The 15,923-nt window shown below is 42.5% G+C and overlaps 1 protein-coding gene across 10 annotated transcripts in view; it reads right to left on the reverse strand.

The window, feature by feature from the left end:
* The window catches only part of LOC135241228 (neural cell adhesion molecule 2-like), a 258,308-nt gene that overhangs the window by 54,294 nt on the left and 188,091 nt on the right, over positions 1-15,923 (reverse strand). For 9 of the 10 annotated variants that reach the window (XM_064311446.1, XM_064311445.1, XM_064311450.1 and 6 more), the window contains exons 3-7: positions 13,495-13,701; positions 11,570-11,713; positions 9,815-9,952; positions 2,551-2,668; positions 959-1,119 (exon numbers count right to left, since the gene is read on the reverse strand). In XM_064311446.1, coding sequence (XP_064167516.1) covers positions 959-1,119; positions 2,551-2,668; positions 9,815-9,952; positions 11,570-11,713; positions 13,495-13,701 — 768 coding nt within the window. Of the gene's footprint in view, positions 1-958; positions 1,120-2,550; positions 2,669-9,814; positions 9,953-11,569; positions 11,714-12,013; positions 12,938-13,494; positions 13,702-15,923 lie in introns of those variants that run through there. The other variant, XM_064311451.1, reaches the window with a different exon arrangement.

The raw sequence follows: 15,923 nt of genomic DNA on the forward strand, positions 1-15,923 counted from the left end.
ACTTGCGTAATCACATTGCAGAGTGGACTGCACCCCCGATCAATACACTGATGTAATCACGGGTGCCCTGGTTAGTCACAGGAGACTGGGAAAGAACAGCAGTGCATGAAACCAATGAGGCCCTTCACACCTCCGATAATGAATAATACCTATAATAAAGCCCGGCGAAAGATCCTGCAATTCTATTAATGTGGACTGCATGGTCTGTTTAATCTCAACGCTCTGTTCATTTTCAAGTAAAATGAGGCACAACTACACGACATATTTTTCCCAGATTTTTTGAGTAAAGGAGGAATGTTGCTGCTCCATTTGTCAAATGAACGAAAAAGCCCATATGCTCTCTATAGCGTTATTCTAATCAAGTTAGACCAGGCTAATACAGAAACACATTTTAAGCAAGGGAAACTACAATTTTAAATTTTTTAATCGCATTTAATGCTGAAATGTGAACTTATTTTTTAAATTACTGGAGTTTAAATTCCTCATTTTGTATTATTTTGAAATGGGAGGTATGAATATAATTGTGGATGTGTGCAAATGCAATATTTTGCAAACAATAAGACAATCAGGCTTAATCAGTTATTAAAGTTTTGCAGTGGAAGAAGGCATAATCCATAATAAAAATGTTAATTATTTGCTGAAATAATAAAATGCACAGTATAGTAGCAGTTCCCCTGCTGTATGTGCTGGCACTATCAGGTTTTGACTCATAACGCCATGCAAGTCCAAGTTTAACTGGTTTTTGCTTCTGGATCTGATGGATTGCTACATGCAAACAGAGGCTGAGATGTGATGTTGTTAAACCCCTCTGTTATACAGGACACTGCAAGCACATAACGAAACGCCGCACACAGGAGCGTGGTACGATCTTTCAGGGTCCCCCTCGTAAAAAAGAGATTTCGATCTCAGTGGGGGGCATTCCTGGTTAAACGAAGGTTAAATAAACAGAATTTCTTACCGAACACCTTGAGGAAGAGCTCCTGTTCAGCCTCTCCGGCCTTGTTGCTGGCCTTGCAGGAGTAGGAGCCTCCGTCGTCCTGTCTGATGTTCCGAACCGTGAGCGTGGTGCCCCTGACCTTCAGAGAGTACTGCTCCGATTCCTCGATCTGCTTCCCACGCCTGCACAGACATACACACATACACAAGTGTACAGTACGCGTGCATGTACACGTCCACATTAGTGTGAACCCATATGAACATACAATCATCAATGCGCGCACACACACACACACACACACTGCATATAAGCACATGCAGGCACGCACACACACACACACACACGGATCATTACTGCAACACAGCAGAAACGGGTCCCCAGGGAAATTGGAGAGGCAGGTAATTGGAGGTCCTGAGGGGAAGTGGCAGGTCTCTGGCTGCAGCCAGGGAGCAGGCGGAAATGAGGAGCGGGCTCATTCAGACTGCGGGGGAGCCCTAACACGGGAAATTGTGTGAATCCAAGACACAGCCAGTGTACAAGAAATTTCACAGATCGCAACATAAAAAAAGCTCCAGAAAGATCTTCGAAGGAGAGGGAGACGGGCAGGGTTCGGGAAAAAAAAAACTTTGCTTTTAAAAAGTTTGGTTCTCTTAGACGTACGGTTCTCCACAGACCTCCCCGTATTTGAGCTTCACGGCACAGCTTCTCCTCCTGCCCAAATAATCCTCTCCCTCCTTTAATATCCATTAAACCGAATGAGGTTACAAAGCGGTGATCCTTTTTCCACAATCATATACATAGACACTTAATTAACAAGACAATCCAAATACAGACCACAAACTATGATACTGCAGATGCGCATTATGAAGACCCAGGATTATGAAGTTCAATCTCACTGAACTTCATCCCTCCAGAGAATTCCGGGCAGTCACACTGCATTATGTTCATTTAGATACGGCCTGGAATGGGAGCATGTAGTTGAGATGGCCTGGAGTACAAGTGTTTATGTGATATGACCAGGCATAGGAGAAGTGCTTTTCTATGGCCTGGTTTAAGCCTTTATTTGTAATGGTCTGGTGTACAGCCAGTCTGCCTGCATCGAGGTTTGGGGGGAAAGGAGATGTCAAATAAACTTACCAGAAGAAAACACATCAGTCACACCTTTTTTAAAGGGCAGACAAAGTTGAGCTTGTTTTTCTTTTTTGTAATCCAATACAAGAAACCACCAAAAATCCTATTTATTGGCTGCCTACGCTATAATGGCAGCATGAGTCGTACCAGGGGAGAGGCACAGCCTTCGGCATTTAGAGCTGAGCACAGTCAGATATATCAGCCTAGGGTGTGTACAGCGAGCTGAGAGTAGAGAAATCAGCCCAGGGTGTGTACTGATAACTGAAAACAAGCTCATCCTACCGTACTTAACCTGCTGCTTAAAAAGTATATTTATCCCAAGACAACATACGACTGCCTGTGAAATATACCGTCTAGTTCGGGTGTGTGTACCATACACTGAATGTGGAGTACACTGGAGACGTGTGGGTATTTGGTGTGCTCAGTACACTGGGATAGGTATGGCAGATTCCGGTGTAGACTGCGGTGGGACGGTGACTTACCTGTGCCAGGTGACCTCAGGGTCCGGTGAGCCGTAGGCCCTGCAGGTGAAGGTCACGGACTCCTTGTTGTCAGCGGTGGCGTTGAATGACTGCTGCGGTACGGAGAGCACCGGAGGAACTGTAAAAGAGTCACGCAAGGAGTCCGCTTATTCCCAGACTCCCACAGCCCAAAGGACTCAATCAGCCCTCTTTAACCCCCCCCCCCCCCCAGTGGATAAAAAACCAGCCCGACACACAATGAATTTGCATTCCGCGGCTTTCAAATCTCTTACAGTGCAGTCAGTCAGTATTTCATGTACCATACATACCTCTCTTTCTTATCATTGCTTCAGTGTTTATCCCTGTATTTCACTCAGTAGTAAATGAGAACATTTTTTCTTTCAAAAATACTATTTGGTGACGTGACAAAACACAAATGGAATGAAAAAAGTAGAGCATGTTGATTGAGTCTTATCCTCGGAATGTGGAATGCTGGCAGAGAATAAAATGACTGACATTGCATACAGCTTAATTCACCAATATCATTCATAACACTCCCCCTGCCCCCCTGTATTACATTTCTCAAGTTTCTGAAAAATAAAACTATTTTTTAAAAATCATTCAATCCAAAATGTATTGCTCTACCTCTGGGGTAACCAAAACCGTTCCTGGAGATCCAATGTCATGTGGGTTTTCACTCCAACCCTAATAAAGCTCATTCAACAGCTAGCAAGCTGCTAATTAGTAGAGTCAGGAGTACCAAACTGTGGTTGAAATGAAAACCTGCAGGACAGTAAGATATCCAGGAGCAGGGTTGCTTACCACTGCTCCATGTGCACCTCTGAATAAGAGACCCCAAATGTGAACAGCACAACTGTGGATTATTCAGTATAACTGGAGAACACAGCAAACACTGGCCAAATATGGCAATAGAGTCATTTGAACAGGGAAGTGAAGCTTTGAGTCTTGAAACTCGGGATTTGAAGAAGAGTCGGTTTCCATAAGGTAGTGCTCCTCGCTCGTGGGCTTGGATGTGACGTTGGCATAATATATTTATGAATTTCAAATACATAAAGCCTGGCTTTGAAATGTGACAGATACACAAAGAATAGACACCATAACAAACTCATGAAAAGCCCCAAATCTCGCCCGCTCATTGATATGCAAATTTAAATGAGATTCAAGGCGATGGAGAACCTACCAAGGAGACGGAGGCAGAGCTCACTGCATTGAGCAGCGGTTGACAGGTTATCAAGGAAAGGAAAGGGAAAATAATGCTGAAACACTATTTACTCAGACGCATCATTCTCACAACAGTCCAATAAAGAGCTCCAGCGGTGGCGCTTTAATAAGCCGCTATCGCGTGATCGACAGCCGCGGCCAGGACGCCGGGATGCAGTTCAAGTCATTTTGGCGAGAGATCGTATCGGCGAGCGAGGAGACCGCGCCAAAAGCGTTCGGAGGACATGCTCCAAGAGCAGAGATTCTCCTGTCCGCAAGAGATCACCATGGCGACAGCAGACGACCCTTAGGCTGCACACGCTTGTTAGCTCCGAGCCGTTCAGGTGTGTCGGTCTTGGAAGATCTGGAAGGTGCCGGTCTGCTCCGAAGCCAATGCTGACCAACCCCCAACCAATCACAGCGCTGAGATTCAGATTTGGAGGTTGTTTCTAAATTGGCAGATATAGCCGCTGTATTAACGTCCATATCTATAGCCATTTTTTGATCCCAAGCAGATGGAGATTGCTTTGCAATATGGCCATGCACAGACATCATTGGTGTTTATCTGTGCTTTGCAATGAGTAACAGACGGTTCTGACTGACCACAATGTACAACTGTGTACAACCACAATGTAAAATTGTAGATTATTGTTTGTTTGAAATAGCACTGCAAGAAGGTGAGCAAGTGAACAATGGTCGCCACAATGCTAAGACAATAACTGGCTTTGCTTCTGTTGGGGAGCCTGGTGCACAGGGAGGTTGCTATATAGAGCACTAGTCTTTAGAGGATTTGGGCTTGCTTTGAATAATCCCTATGAAGTATAATCACATCTCCCCAATGTATGAACCCTACTTTCTGTGAAATAAAAAAAGAAGAAAAAAGAAAAAAAAAAACTAGACTGCAAGCTAGGGGCACTGCTGGGGTACTGGGCATGTCCAAAACGAGCAACAGTGCATGATGAATGCCAAACGAGAGCCCAAACAGAAACGTCTGCTTTTGAGGTCTCAATTTACATTCTTCTCATAATTTAAGGTGAAGGAAAAACAATGCTGGAAGTGTAATGGTTTGGAATGAATGTTAATAAAATAAATGATGAATTATGAAGACTATACATCACTAGGAGGGGGATAAAATGATGCAAAATAGATGCCTATGGGTGATTTAACACAATGAACACATTCATTAAGATATAATTATACAAAAAATTAATTGTCGAAATCATGGGGAAAAAAAAAAATGCTAAAAGCACAACATTGCTTCAGAAAATGAACCCAGACTAACAAGCGTGCCATTAGAAACACAAGGCTGTCCGATTCCCTGGAAAAATGATTCGTCGTTCGAGCAAACGACACTTCATCTCAGTTAAACTCTCAGCAGTCGTCTCTCGGTTACAGCGGGAACCGAAAACGCCTCGCGATACATACGTCCGCGTATCAGGCACACACACGATTGCAGACGTACACGTGCGCGCACGCAAACGCACACGCGGACGTACGCACATCGGTTTCCACGAGCACGATCATCCTCCAGAGATTTATGCATTGTGCTGACGGGCTGAAGACAGGAAACAACGGAATTTTGCAAGGCACTGAACAATGTCGTGCTAAAACGTTTTCAACATGATTACCATCGATTTTCCTCGCAATCGATGCTGTATCTTCAAAAGCCCAAATTTAATTCTCTGCATTTCTGCTTGAATGGGCTGCATTGTAACAGGTCTGTTAATATGAGATGCTGTCAAGCATAAAGACATCAAAACAGGAAGTTGACAGAATGTTAACCATTCAGAGCAATCTTCGAGAAGCCTTGCTAAATGACTATTCTGTCCCATTGCAAAGCTTATATACTGACGATGTCGCTTTTGTTCAGCAGCTTGATCCTGCACGCAACATATGACAGAATTTAAATTGTTCAAAGAGAATTCTTCACCAAGAAATAATTTTTTTTTTTCAAAATCATATCACAATATTTGGCACGTGTAAAAATGTTTTGTAACTCATTAAACAAATGCACAGTGCAGAAGTGACCCGACAGACGGTGACGTGTGAAAGTCTCACTTTAATGCATGGATAGCCCTCGTGACTTGGTGCCAGGGCCGTAGTTGGTTTTGCCATAGGCTGAGGGGTTCGGGGGGCATTGAGACCTGATGAAGGTCATCCAGGAATGAGTCATCCCACGGACTGAGACTTCCAGTGTTCATCCTTCGACGTCAGCACATTCTGTATATATATTCACCCTCCAGCGCTGGGATTATCTTTGTACAGTAACGCAGGATGCGGCTTTATTGTTAAGTTCCGTTTAATATGCCTCCACGCGCTCATTTGATTAAATTTGCTTTCTGAATTTAAAACTATGAAACAGAAAGACCTTTTTAAAATGCTTATCTCCGAAGACAATACCGTAAGAGTGACAGCATTTTATTAAAACAAAGCTGCTGGCTTTAAAATGCATTATTTTATAACAAAGGCTGTGCGATTACATTCAATTCCAGACATACGAGTAAGTACACACAGGTCCACCCGTCAGTCAGGGGACTGTACGTAACGGCTCCTGTGATTCGATCGCTCCACTGTTTCCAGCTAGCCTCACGCCACTTCAGTGTACATTACCGCTAACGTTAAACTGAACCTGAGGGTCCGACGAGTGACTAAATCCTCCGGAATGTGACACGTTCTGCCCCGACCGGCCGTTCGGGACATCGAACTGCGCCACGGGAGGAACTAAGTGCGCCAGTCAAAACCGCCTCCAGCGGGCCCCTCTGCCAGCGTCAGAGCGCCATTCACATTCCGGGCACACGCTGCCAGCTCACCGGGGCCAAAAGTCCCGCAAATGTAGCAGGGGAGCGAGGAGGCGAGAGGGGCGGCGGCTTTAATCCACACAAAGCATGCTGCCCCTCCCTCTGGGCTTCCTCTGCTGTCAGAATAAGCCCAGCGAGTGGGCGGTTCCGACATACCCCCCCCCGCCCCCCCCCGTTTCAGGTTGTAAATGAGGTCAAAATCCCAGCAGTGGCAGCCGCTGCCCACCCCCCGCTCACGGAGAGGTGTACGCTTTTGTCATGTTAACATCCCCTCAGTGGAGCACGGGGACCATGGACAACTGGAAATGGCATGTTAATGAGCTACTGCATGCCGATGAGAGGCCGCAGATTCGTAACCACCTGCATGCTAATGAGCTCCCGCATATGTCGGCTAGGGCAGTGCTATGGCCTGTGAGTTAAAGCTCTGGCCTTCGTAGCGTGGAGGTTGCAGGTTTAACTCCCCTGGCTCCTGTACCTTTGAGTGAGCTACTTAACCTGAAAAGCCCCAGTTACTGTCCATCTGTGAAAAATGCATGCTTTGTTAAATATGAGCCGTGTAAGTCACCCTGAATGAAGGTAATGCAATGCTTATGGAGACAATGTGTAATAACAGTGAAATAGCAATCAATGGCATTTCAACAAGGCAGTGAGGTTTCACTATTGACTGACCATATTGACAGAGCGAATATGCAAGTCCATATCAGTAAAAATGAAAGGAATATATTATAAAATGTAAATTAACTGCTTTTCTGTTAAGCTATCGTAACTCAAAAATCACAATGCGAACCCATTCCAAGACTGAAAACACTAGTTAGTTAGCAGGTAGCCTGAGCAGGGACATTTAAGCAATTCATCATAGTTGGCATCAGTCACTGGATTTGTGTGTCATCTGCAAGTATGACAATGACAATGATGATGGTTGATTATTATTCTTATTTTATCACGATGGAAAAAATTCTGTCCGTCTATCTGTCTATAATGCATTTCCCCTCATTATATTTGTGCTTGTACTTTCCGTCCTGTTATATTTTGATTTTTAGAATGTAAAATTATTAATAGACAAACTTGACATTTGCAAGTAATTCATTAAATGAAGCTTTTACTGCCTGGTGTGTGTGAATCAGAGGCAATCACGCGTGAATTTCTTCACAAGATGTGCTCATTTATTTTATCCTTCATTTACTTTCTATTTCCTTAAATAAATGTCATATATTTTAATATGAGAATATTAATATGAGAATTCTGATGCATTTGTCAAAAAGGGAATTTTGCAATTTGCCATGCTGACAACAAAATGACAACCGCACCCGCTAGTAATGGGATATATTTTGCAAGATGAATGTGGTAAAATAAATGACAGATTTCAGACAGATATCCAATGACAACTTCCTGGTTTCCTGCCCGTATCAAATATGTGACAGAGCTCGGATTCCACACTGCTACATACTGCATAAGTACTACATTAAGAAAAAATACTACCAACTCCTCATTCACAATAATGATGGGAGGGGGTCGGGGGGGGGCAGGGGTTTCTGACGAGTTAACCTTCCAGTGGCTATTATTAAACTCTTTTGAAGACAATGGCTCCCTTCTACAAGCACCTGTCAGCCACAGCCAGGCAGAGAGAAGGCAGTGATCTGCCTTCACACTCACTGCATTCCGTTCCTCAGTGTCATTGTTCTTGAGACAGAGACAGAGTAAGGACACAAGGAGCTGTGATATTACCCAGGGGCCTTTGTCACCGTCATCAGATATGCCATGCTGAACAAACACATTGGGTCTGCGAGACAGTTTAATGACAATGCATTCTGAATGTGATCCACAAGGTTTCCTTATTGAATTAGGGCAGTAGGAGTGAATAGAGAGTTCAGTGTCTACTGTACACCTGCACACATGAAGCTAATAAAAAAAAAAAATACATGTAATACAATTAACTTTTCAAACATACAGGTAGCTCCTTTGCACCCAGATTTATGGTAAGGCAAACCAGTGACCTGGTCAGATGATTTACAATAGGGCTCATCACAAAGCAGCTAGTATGATGTTGGTTAATCCATTTGTTTAGGATTACACTACATTGTATGAATAAGAGGGAGTAAGAAAAATGGTGACACGGCCTCAGTGACCAATAGAGATAAATTTTTTTTTTTAAGGATTCACTCTTACATATTTTCAGTTCTTACTTCCAATCTGGAATGCCAAATGGCACTTATACGTTCCGACGATTGTTGGAACATTCTCCATTATTCTGGGAGAGCGTCACTTCTTGTGGCGATGAAGCAGGGAGATCACAGGAACCAAACCTCAGTCACAGGCTGGAGTTCTGCTAAAGGCATAAGAGTATCCAGCACTGCACCAAGCCTGAATTTCAATGCCCTGGGGTAGAATGTACAAGGATTGATCATTCAATTTTTGAAGAGGAAGCCACAGAGAACGCACCCTAAAGACATGGTTAAAACTGCATTGCCTGGTTAACTGTAGCGATCAGTCACCTATTTCTATATTTCTCTCCATACACATAGTCCACACAATTAGAATTTAAAAACTACAGTGAAAGGCATGGTAGTCAGAATCCCTAAGTATAAAGAGTTATATAACCAAGCTCACATGGTAGCTACGTGGCAGAAAGGTATCTTCTCCAGACCAACAACAGGTATCAGCTGCCCTGATTGGCAATAGGCCATAGCAGCTACCATACCTATGAATGGGATCGACACTGTCCAAGGTCCTGAAACTCTCCCAGGTCACTGAAATTCCTGAGGTGCTGAAGGGACAGCAAGCAAGATACAGAAGCACATTGGGCTGCTTCTGTAATACCCTTCCTGGTACCACTACATGTATACAGTGTTTAAAACAGAGAGTTATGGCACTTCCTTGGGCTCCAGCTATCTCTCTCTTCTTGCGTTTCTTGTGTGAAGGCTAGCTATTCTCAGCAGATAGCAGACAGCGAGTCAGAGGAAGGTTCTGGAAATAATTTTTTTTAAATTGCCTCACAGGTCATCACTGTAACTATGTCATAATTCACCACCAGGTGCACGCAGTGCGTCCAAATTCACTGCTTGATCCTGAAATCTATAGGGATCATGAATTCGGATACAGAAAATTGGATATGACAGGGGAGTCCCTGCCGTTCCTCTCCGAATCCCAACACGGTCGTGAGACTGTCTCGGGCTTTGATGAATTGTTTAACACCACCCCGGAGTGCTCTATCACCAAGACCCACCGGAGGCCTGTGACTGCTCTGCTCCAGGCGGTCCCTGGCTCACCATTGACGATGACGACGATGTCTCTGAAATCGATCTCTCCCCTGGCCTCCACGCGCGCCTCACACCGGTACACGCCCTCGTCCGTCTTGGCCACTTTGTGTATCTGCAGGTTGTTGTTGGCAAGAACCTGGAATCTGTCTACAAATGCAGAGAGACAGAAAGAGAGGGGGGTGGGGGTGGGGTGGGGGAGAGAGAGAGAGAGAGAGAGAGACAAACAGAGGGTGAGAGAAAAATGGAGAGAGAGACATATGGAGACAATATTACTTTCCTTGTCAATACAAGGGAACCGGCAAATACATCAAACTGATAGAAAGTTGCGGAAGACAACACCGACCAAACCAAAAATATACAGCATCGATACTAATTCAGCTTCCTCCAAAACAAAACAAACAAACCAATAAATACATTAGAGGTGCAAAATGCGTTGACAAATGTTAGACCTGCACCTGAAGAGAATTTCGTATCGCATACATACATTAATCCTTACAGCATGATAGATGAAACTGCATTGTCCTGAACATTCGTGTGGCATTGCTGTCCATCATAATTTTAAAATTGTATATCATTTAAATGAAGGCGTACAGAGCTAGATAAATCAGTACACCACTATTTTTGTTGAGCATGTTAGATGATACAATTCCTTAATTATGACAATTAGACAAGTAGACAATGCCAGTTTGTGCTAGTGTATATTAGTTACCATAGTCGCCACAAGGTAACAACACTTTAGGTTGAAAAATGAATGCAAACTCGTAGAGAACATGGAGCAATGTTCTAGATACACTAGTGGACTGCCCCCTCCTCAATTCAAACCACCTATTTCTGATCAAGTTGAAGTCTGGAGGCTTAAAGGGAAATTGCAAAACAATTTTGTGGTCAGTTGACCATTTCTTGGTTGACTTTGAGGAGCTCTTCGGATCGTTATCGCACAAAAAGGCCCATCCGCGGCCAAGTTTGAGCTTAATTAGTTGTTCTTTGTTTAATTAGCCAGTGGCAGTCCCTCGGAAGCTTGCTCCCAATTCAAAAACTTGAAAAGCTTCAAAACAAAGATCCTCATCAGACCGTAAGGAATCAACATCTTTTCATCTGTGGTACTGAGGGAATGAAGTACAAAGATAATTAATCCGTACAGGTACTGTAATGCACTGCTGAGTGGCTGTGAACTGACACTGGCACTCTGATCAAGCTCTATTTTGTTTAGTTTTTTTATTTATTTAAGAACTCTCCCTCTTGGCAGGGAGACACGCTGATTGGTTCTCCTCGCAGTGTTACAACAGGAGTGAAGTGAAGATGTCTTTAACAAGGCTCACCGTCACCTGACGCAGGTCGGGCGAATGGAAAGCCGCACTCTGTTTATTGTGCGGTCTGTTTGATTGCATAAAAGGGCCATTCACAGTCTCCTCATTAGTAACACAGACGGAGACAAACAGACAATCAGCAGCCGTCACTCTAAGGGCAATCAGAAGCTCTGAGCGACTGCAGCATGAATACATGCGCACGATTCCCCGGTTTCTTGAGTATCCCAAAATGTTTTCATGATTAAAATTATGATATTTATAAATTATAAGTGGAACTGCAGCCAGTTTAAGGTCTAGATTTGCCTTCGTGCTCAGCAGTGATTTCAATGATAATTATTGCTTGATTTAATTATTTGTCTATTTAGATATTGATAAATCGGTTTCAGGAAACACCACAACCTCTCAGAGTGTACTGCACTTTGACATCCATGCAGTTGATTGGTTGGCACAGCCTTACTGTAGTGCTGGTCAGTTATCTCCATGTCGTTGTAGAACCAGGACATGATGGGCACCGGTGAACTGATGACCTCACACACCACCTCTGCCACTTCCCCCTGCCGAAACTCCTGTGGTGACTGGACGTGCCGAAACGTCAGCTTCTCTGTGACCATGTCAAAGGGAGAACATGGTAAACATTACCCATAATGCCCCAGTAGAGTGCCTGGTAAGATCATCTCACCTTTGGGCCTACACAAACGTACATGCTTACACTGCATACAACTTATATACTACATAATAATATAGGTCCTGTTCAAGCTGCAAAACTAAGGTTTAGGATGGCTTCAGCTAATCTTGGATCAGTACAAGTGTATATTTTGAGCTTTAGAAATCTCTGTTCTGTGCTTAATAATTAACTTTATTAAATAAAACATCCTCCTTATCGATTTGCATATCAACACACCGTAGGTACAATCCACATGTTCTTAGTGACTGACAGTAGAAAGACAACCCTCCAGAATGTAGGTTTTCTCTCATGCTCTTCAAGGTCTTAAAATAATTCTGCATCTTCTCAATGCCTTCTTCTACCTGATTTCTGGTTCTCTTTCCTTCACATTTTACTCAGCTTTTAGAAGGAAAAACATCAGCATTACACATCCGCTCTGTAGTGTATACCTATTTGTATAATGGGCCATCTGAAAGAGCTAGCAACTTCTGCCATTGCTTATCCTTACTTCAATATAAACAGCTGCCTCTTTGCCGCTTGAATTATACACACATTTATATCAACAGATTAGTATAACATCTCAAAATGAAGCAGTCCCATTCTCAAATTATTGTTCACGCCAAATTCTGTCCTATTTAATCCATTCAGACAAAAAATAGAAACAGCCATCTCCTTTGCGATAAAAGATTTCAAGCAAGTAAAACATTAGGAAAGGCGACTATTCATTGCAATTTAGTGTAAAAAAAGAAACAAAATGTGTTTAAAGCAGTTTCCCAATGGTTAGTTATTTGAATTTGGAATTGCTCCAATACCTTGAAATTCCCAGAAAATGCAATCGCATATGCGAGCACTTAGTACTTACACAAGTAATAGCAAGGTTACACCTGGTGCATAACGTAAGGCATTCATAAAGAATTTATAACATCTAAGCATGCCAGTACAGCAAACAAATAAGTAAATGTTTGACTCTGCCATGACTAAAATAGACTGATGTGATTCAGCTATGTAATGCCATATTTTATATTTGTCGTTATCATAATTAGTATTTCTTCAAACAAATGAGCTAATATGAACAGAACAGAATAGTTCCAATATGTTTGTGTTGCAGAGGTGTTCCTTGTCTGCAGTTGCTATGGTGACAGCTGGTCCTCTTGCACGGAGCTGTAGATGTAGAACGCGGAGAAGTTCCATTAGGAGGATGAGAGTGACCAGTTCTGAACTTCAACAGCCTCACTTAGATTTTTGTTTTGCATAAGCAGCTCTCCCCACCTCTTGGGACATTAAAAAAAAGAGCACAGCACTGCTCACGTGGGAGACTACGATACATGTTCAAGGGATTGTTATTTCTTCAGGAAGAAAACAGAACCATTCAGGTGAATAACAGTAATGACCAGTGGGCCAAAGACATCATTATCACATAATTATATACTGAGAGCATAATTAGCAGTGAGTGAAAATGGAAGAAGAAGAAAAAAAATTCCATGACTAAAGTTTATTTTTAGCGTTTTATACAGGCTAATAGTAGTACTTGGCTTACATCAGTAGCTATCTAAGTAAGCTCGGAAGTAATTTGCAACAAAATAGCTTTTTTTTTGTTTTGCATTAGTTGCTGTTTCGGCCTGGAAAATTGCAGCTACACAACAGGACGATGAGATATGACAGTGACCGTGGCGCTTTCCCGGATAAGGCCGGGACAGGGTGAGGTACGGGACGCTCACGGTATATTTCCACCACCACAGTGGCCTCCTGGGTCTGCCCGTTGGCATCGGCAGCCTGGCAGCGGTAGATCCCGGCGTCCTCCACGTTGGCATTGTAAATGGTGAGCCGGGAACGCACCCCCCCTGTGTGCAGGACCAGATGCTGGGACGACACGATGCGCTCCCCCTGCGGGTTGTACCAGTCCAGGCTGACCGGTTCTCCGATGGCTGAAACAAAGACAGCGCGACAGCGCCAATAATCACACGCGGTGTCATACATTAACCATCCTCACATGACTGAGTGTAGTATTCTTCCCCCCGATGTTGCATTGCCTCCACCTGTTACCCTTTGGAACTGCAGCCTGCAATATCCTTTCACACTGCTAACTAAACCGGTCTTGTTGAAAGCACGACTGAAGGTCGCTCGACTGAAACGTTTGCTGCGGTCTAGTCTTTTAATCTTTTGTACTTGAGCACTTTTATTTTTTTGCACTTACGATTTAATAAAAGCAGTTTTTATATTTCAACTTTTTTGATGTTTTTCTTTTTTGAGTGTGCACACAGTGTGCAGGTTCAAATCTATCTAGCTTTTATCTTTGTGTGATGCATAATTACATTACGCATCACATACAGACAAGAGGAGGAAGTACAGGAAATAACATACAGGAAGTGCCAATAAGAGAGAAAATGTGTCTGGTGTTAGACAGGAGGGGTTAACAAAGATACACTTCTTTCTTCACTTCAGTAAATCTTCATAAGATATATAAAGTAATTGCATCTTTTAAAAAATTATAATAGTGTTTCCAAGTTTGATTGCACAGAAACGGACATACTGTCAGTTTAATTGGATAGTAGACAGTAGTATACACAGCACCACTCACTGCTTAATAGGTAGCAGGCTTGCTGTCACCAGATAAAGGCAGTGACTTATTGTTTTATGGATAAAAATATGTACATAAATGTTTGCTACTGTTCTTTTGATTGACAGTAATGTTGTCTCTGCATTACAGACCTTCACAACAATTAATTGTTTGTCTCTGCAATATCATACACTTTTATTTCATTCATACCATGCATATAAGCCTTCAAAATGTTAGCTCTGGAGGTAACAGACCAGCAGGTTTTTTACAAACAGGGAAAATGAAAGCTCAGTGCCAGGGACTGATGGATGTGTAAACTCTCACCTTATTTCTCACAGGCTGTCTTGCTGAGTAGCTTTCTAATTGAAAATGGCAGACCAGCTGGTTAGTAGCTGTCATAGTGCTCTTAAAAATGTTCACACACACGGACACACACACACACACACACGCAGCATTGTTAATTATGCAGCTAATTATGCAGCGGTTTATGTAATGTGCTTTTTTAAAAGGTATGAAATATTTCATTGTAATTGCTTTTTGTGTGTGTGCGTGTGCGTGCGTATGTGTTGAATTGTCCCAGTTTTTTCTGTACTATATATTTCGGACAGGAACTGAATTTTGATGTAAACATTTTAAAACAAAAAGTACATTTAAAATATCATAAATTATTAATCTATCACAGTAAAATTCTTCAATTTTAAATTCTTACAGTACACATGTTGGTCCCTATCGGACTCATATAAACTCTTAAGAGTTGAATTAACACTGGGCTTTTCACTGTGATTGCACTTATTGTAAATGTCAACCATAAATAGCATATTACTTCTGCAGGAAGATATAGGTCTCAATAAATAAACTAGGTTGGATATTACAAGGCAAGGATGCAGAGATTGCAATAGTTTATGACCGAATCCTCAATTGGGAAAAGAGAAATATTGAAAAAGGTAGAATGTGAGCTGGGTCCTGCGGCAGGACAGGGTTTATTGTGTATACATGCCCCTAGGCCGATAGGAGGTAAATTTAGCTCCCCTTTATACATTTTGTTCATGTCTTCTACCCATAATGCTCTGGGACAATTGATTCAATTCCACAGGGACACCGGAGCTGAGAAATTACAGTTTGTAAATGTGTGGTGGGACTTCATTAATTAATTTAGCTCAGAGAATAATGGAATGGCAAGATATCCGTTTATATCTTCTCCGAAACACCCTCCCCATATCTAATAAGGTGTGAGAAATCTGGCTTCACCAGAATACAATTATTTCTGTCACAGTCAAAATAACAGTTCAACTTCAGCTGCAAATGACTGTGAATGTATCCCAAGAATGCATCTTCTATGAAAAATACTGATACATAGATAATCCTTACTAAGGTTGTTTCTCCAAATCTGCATAAAATATCATAGGTTTTACCAGGTAATGCATTGCTCTGAAAATATTTGAGCAGGATATACACTATGTACGTACAAGGGGTGCTTGGCATTGCAGGTGAATCACATCCATTGCTCAGTGATTCACAGCTATTAGTGTGGAGTGAAGCACCTAATGTTCTCCACCTTGCTCATCAGACCTGACCACGCTATTTCAAGGG

This window comes from Anguilla rostrata, chromosome 15 (assembly GCF_018555375.3).
Source record: "Anguilla rostrata isolate EN2019 chromosome 15, ASM1855537v3, whole genome shotgun sequence".
Classification (NCBI taxonomy): Eukaryota; Metazoa; Chordata; class Actinopteri; order Anguilliformes; family Anguillidae; genus Anguilla; species Anguilla rostrata.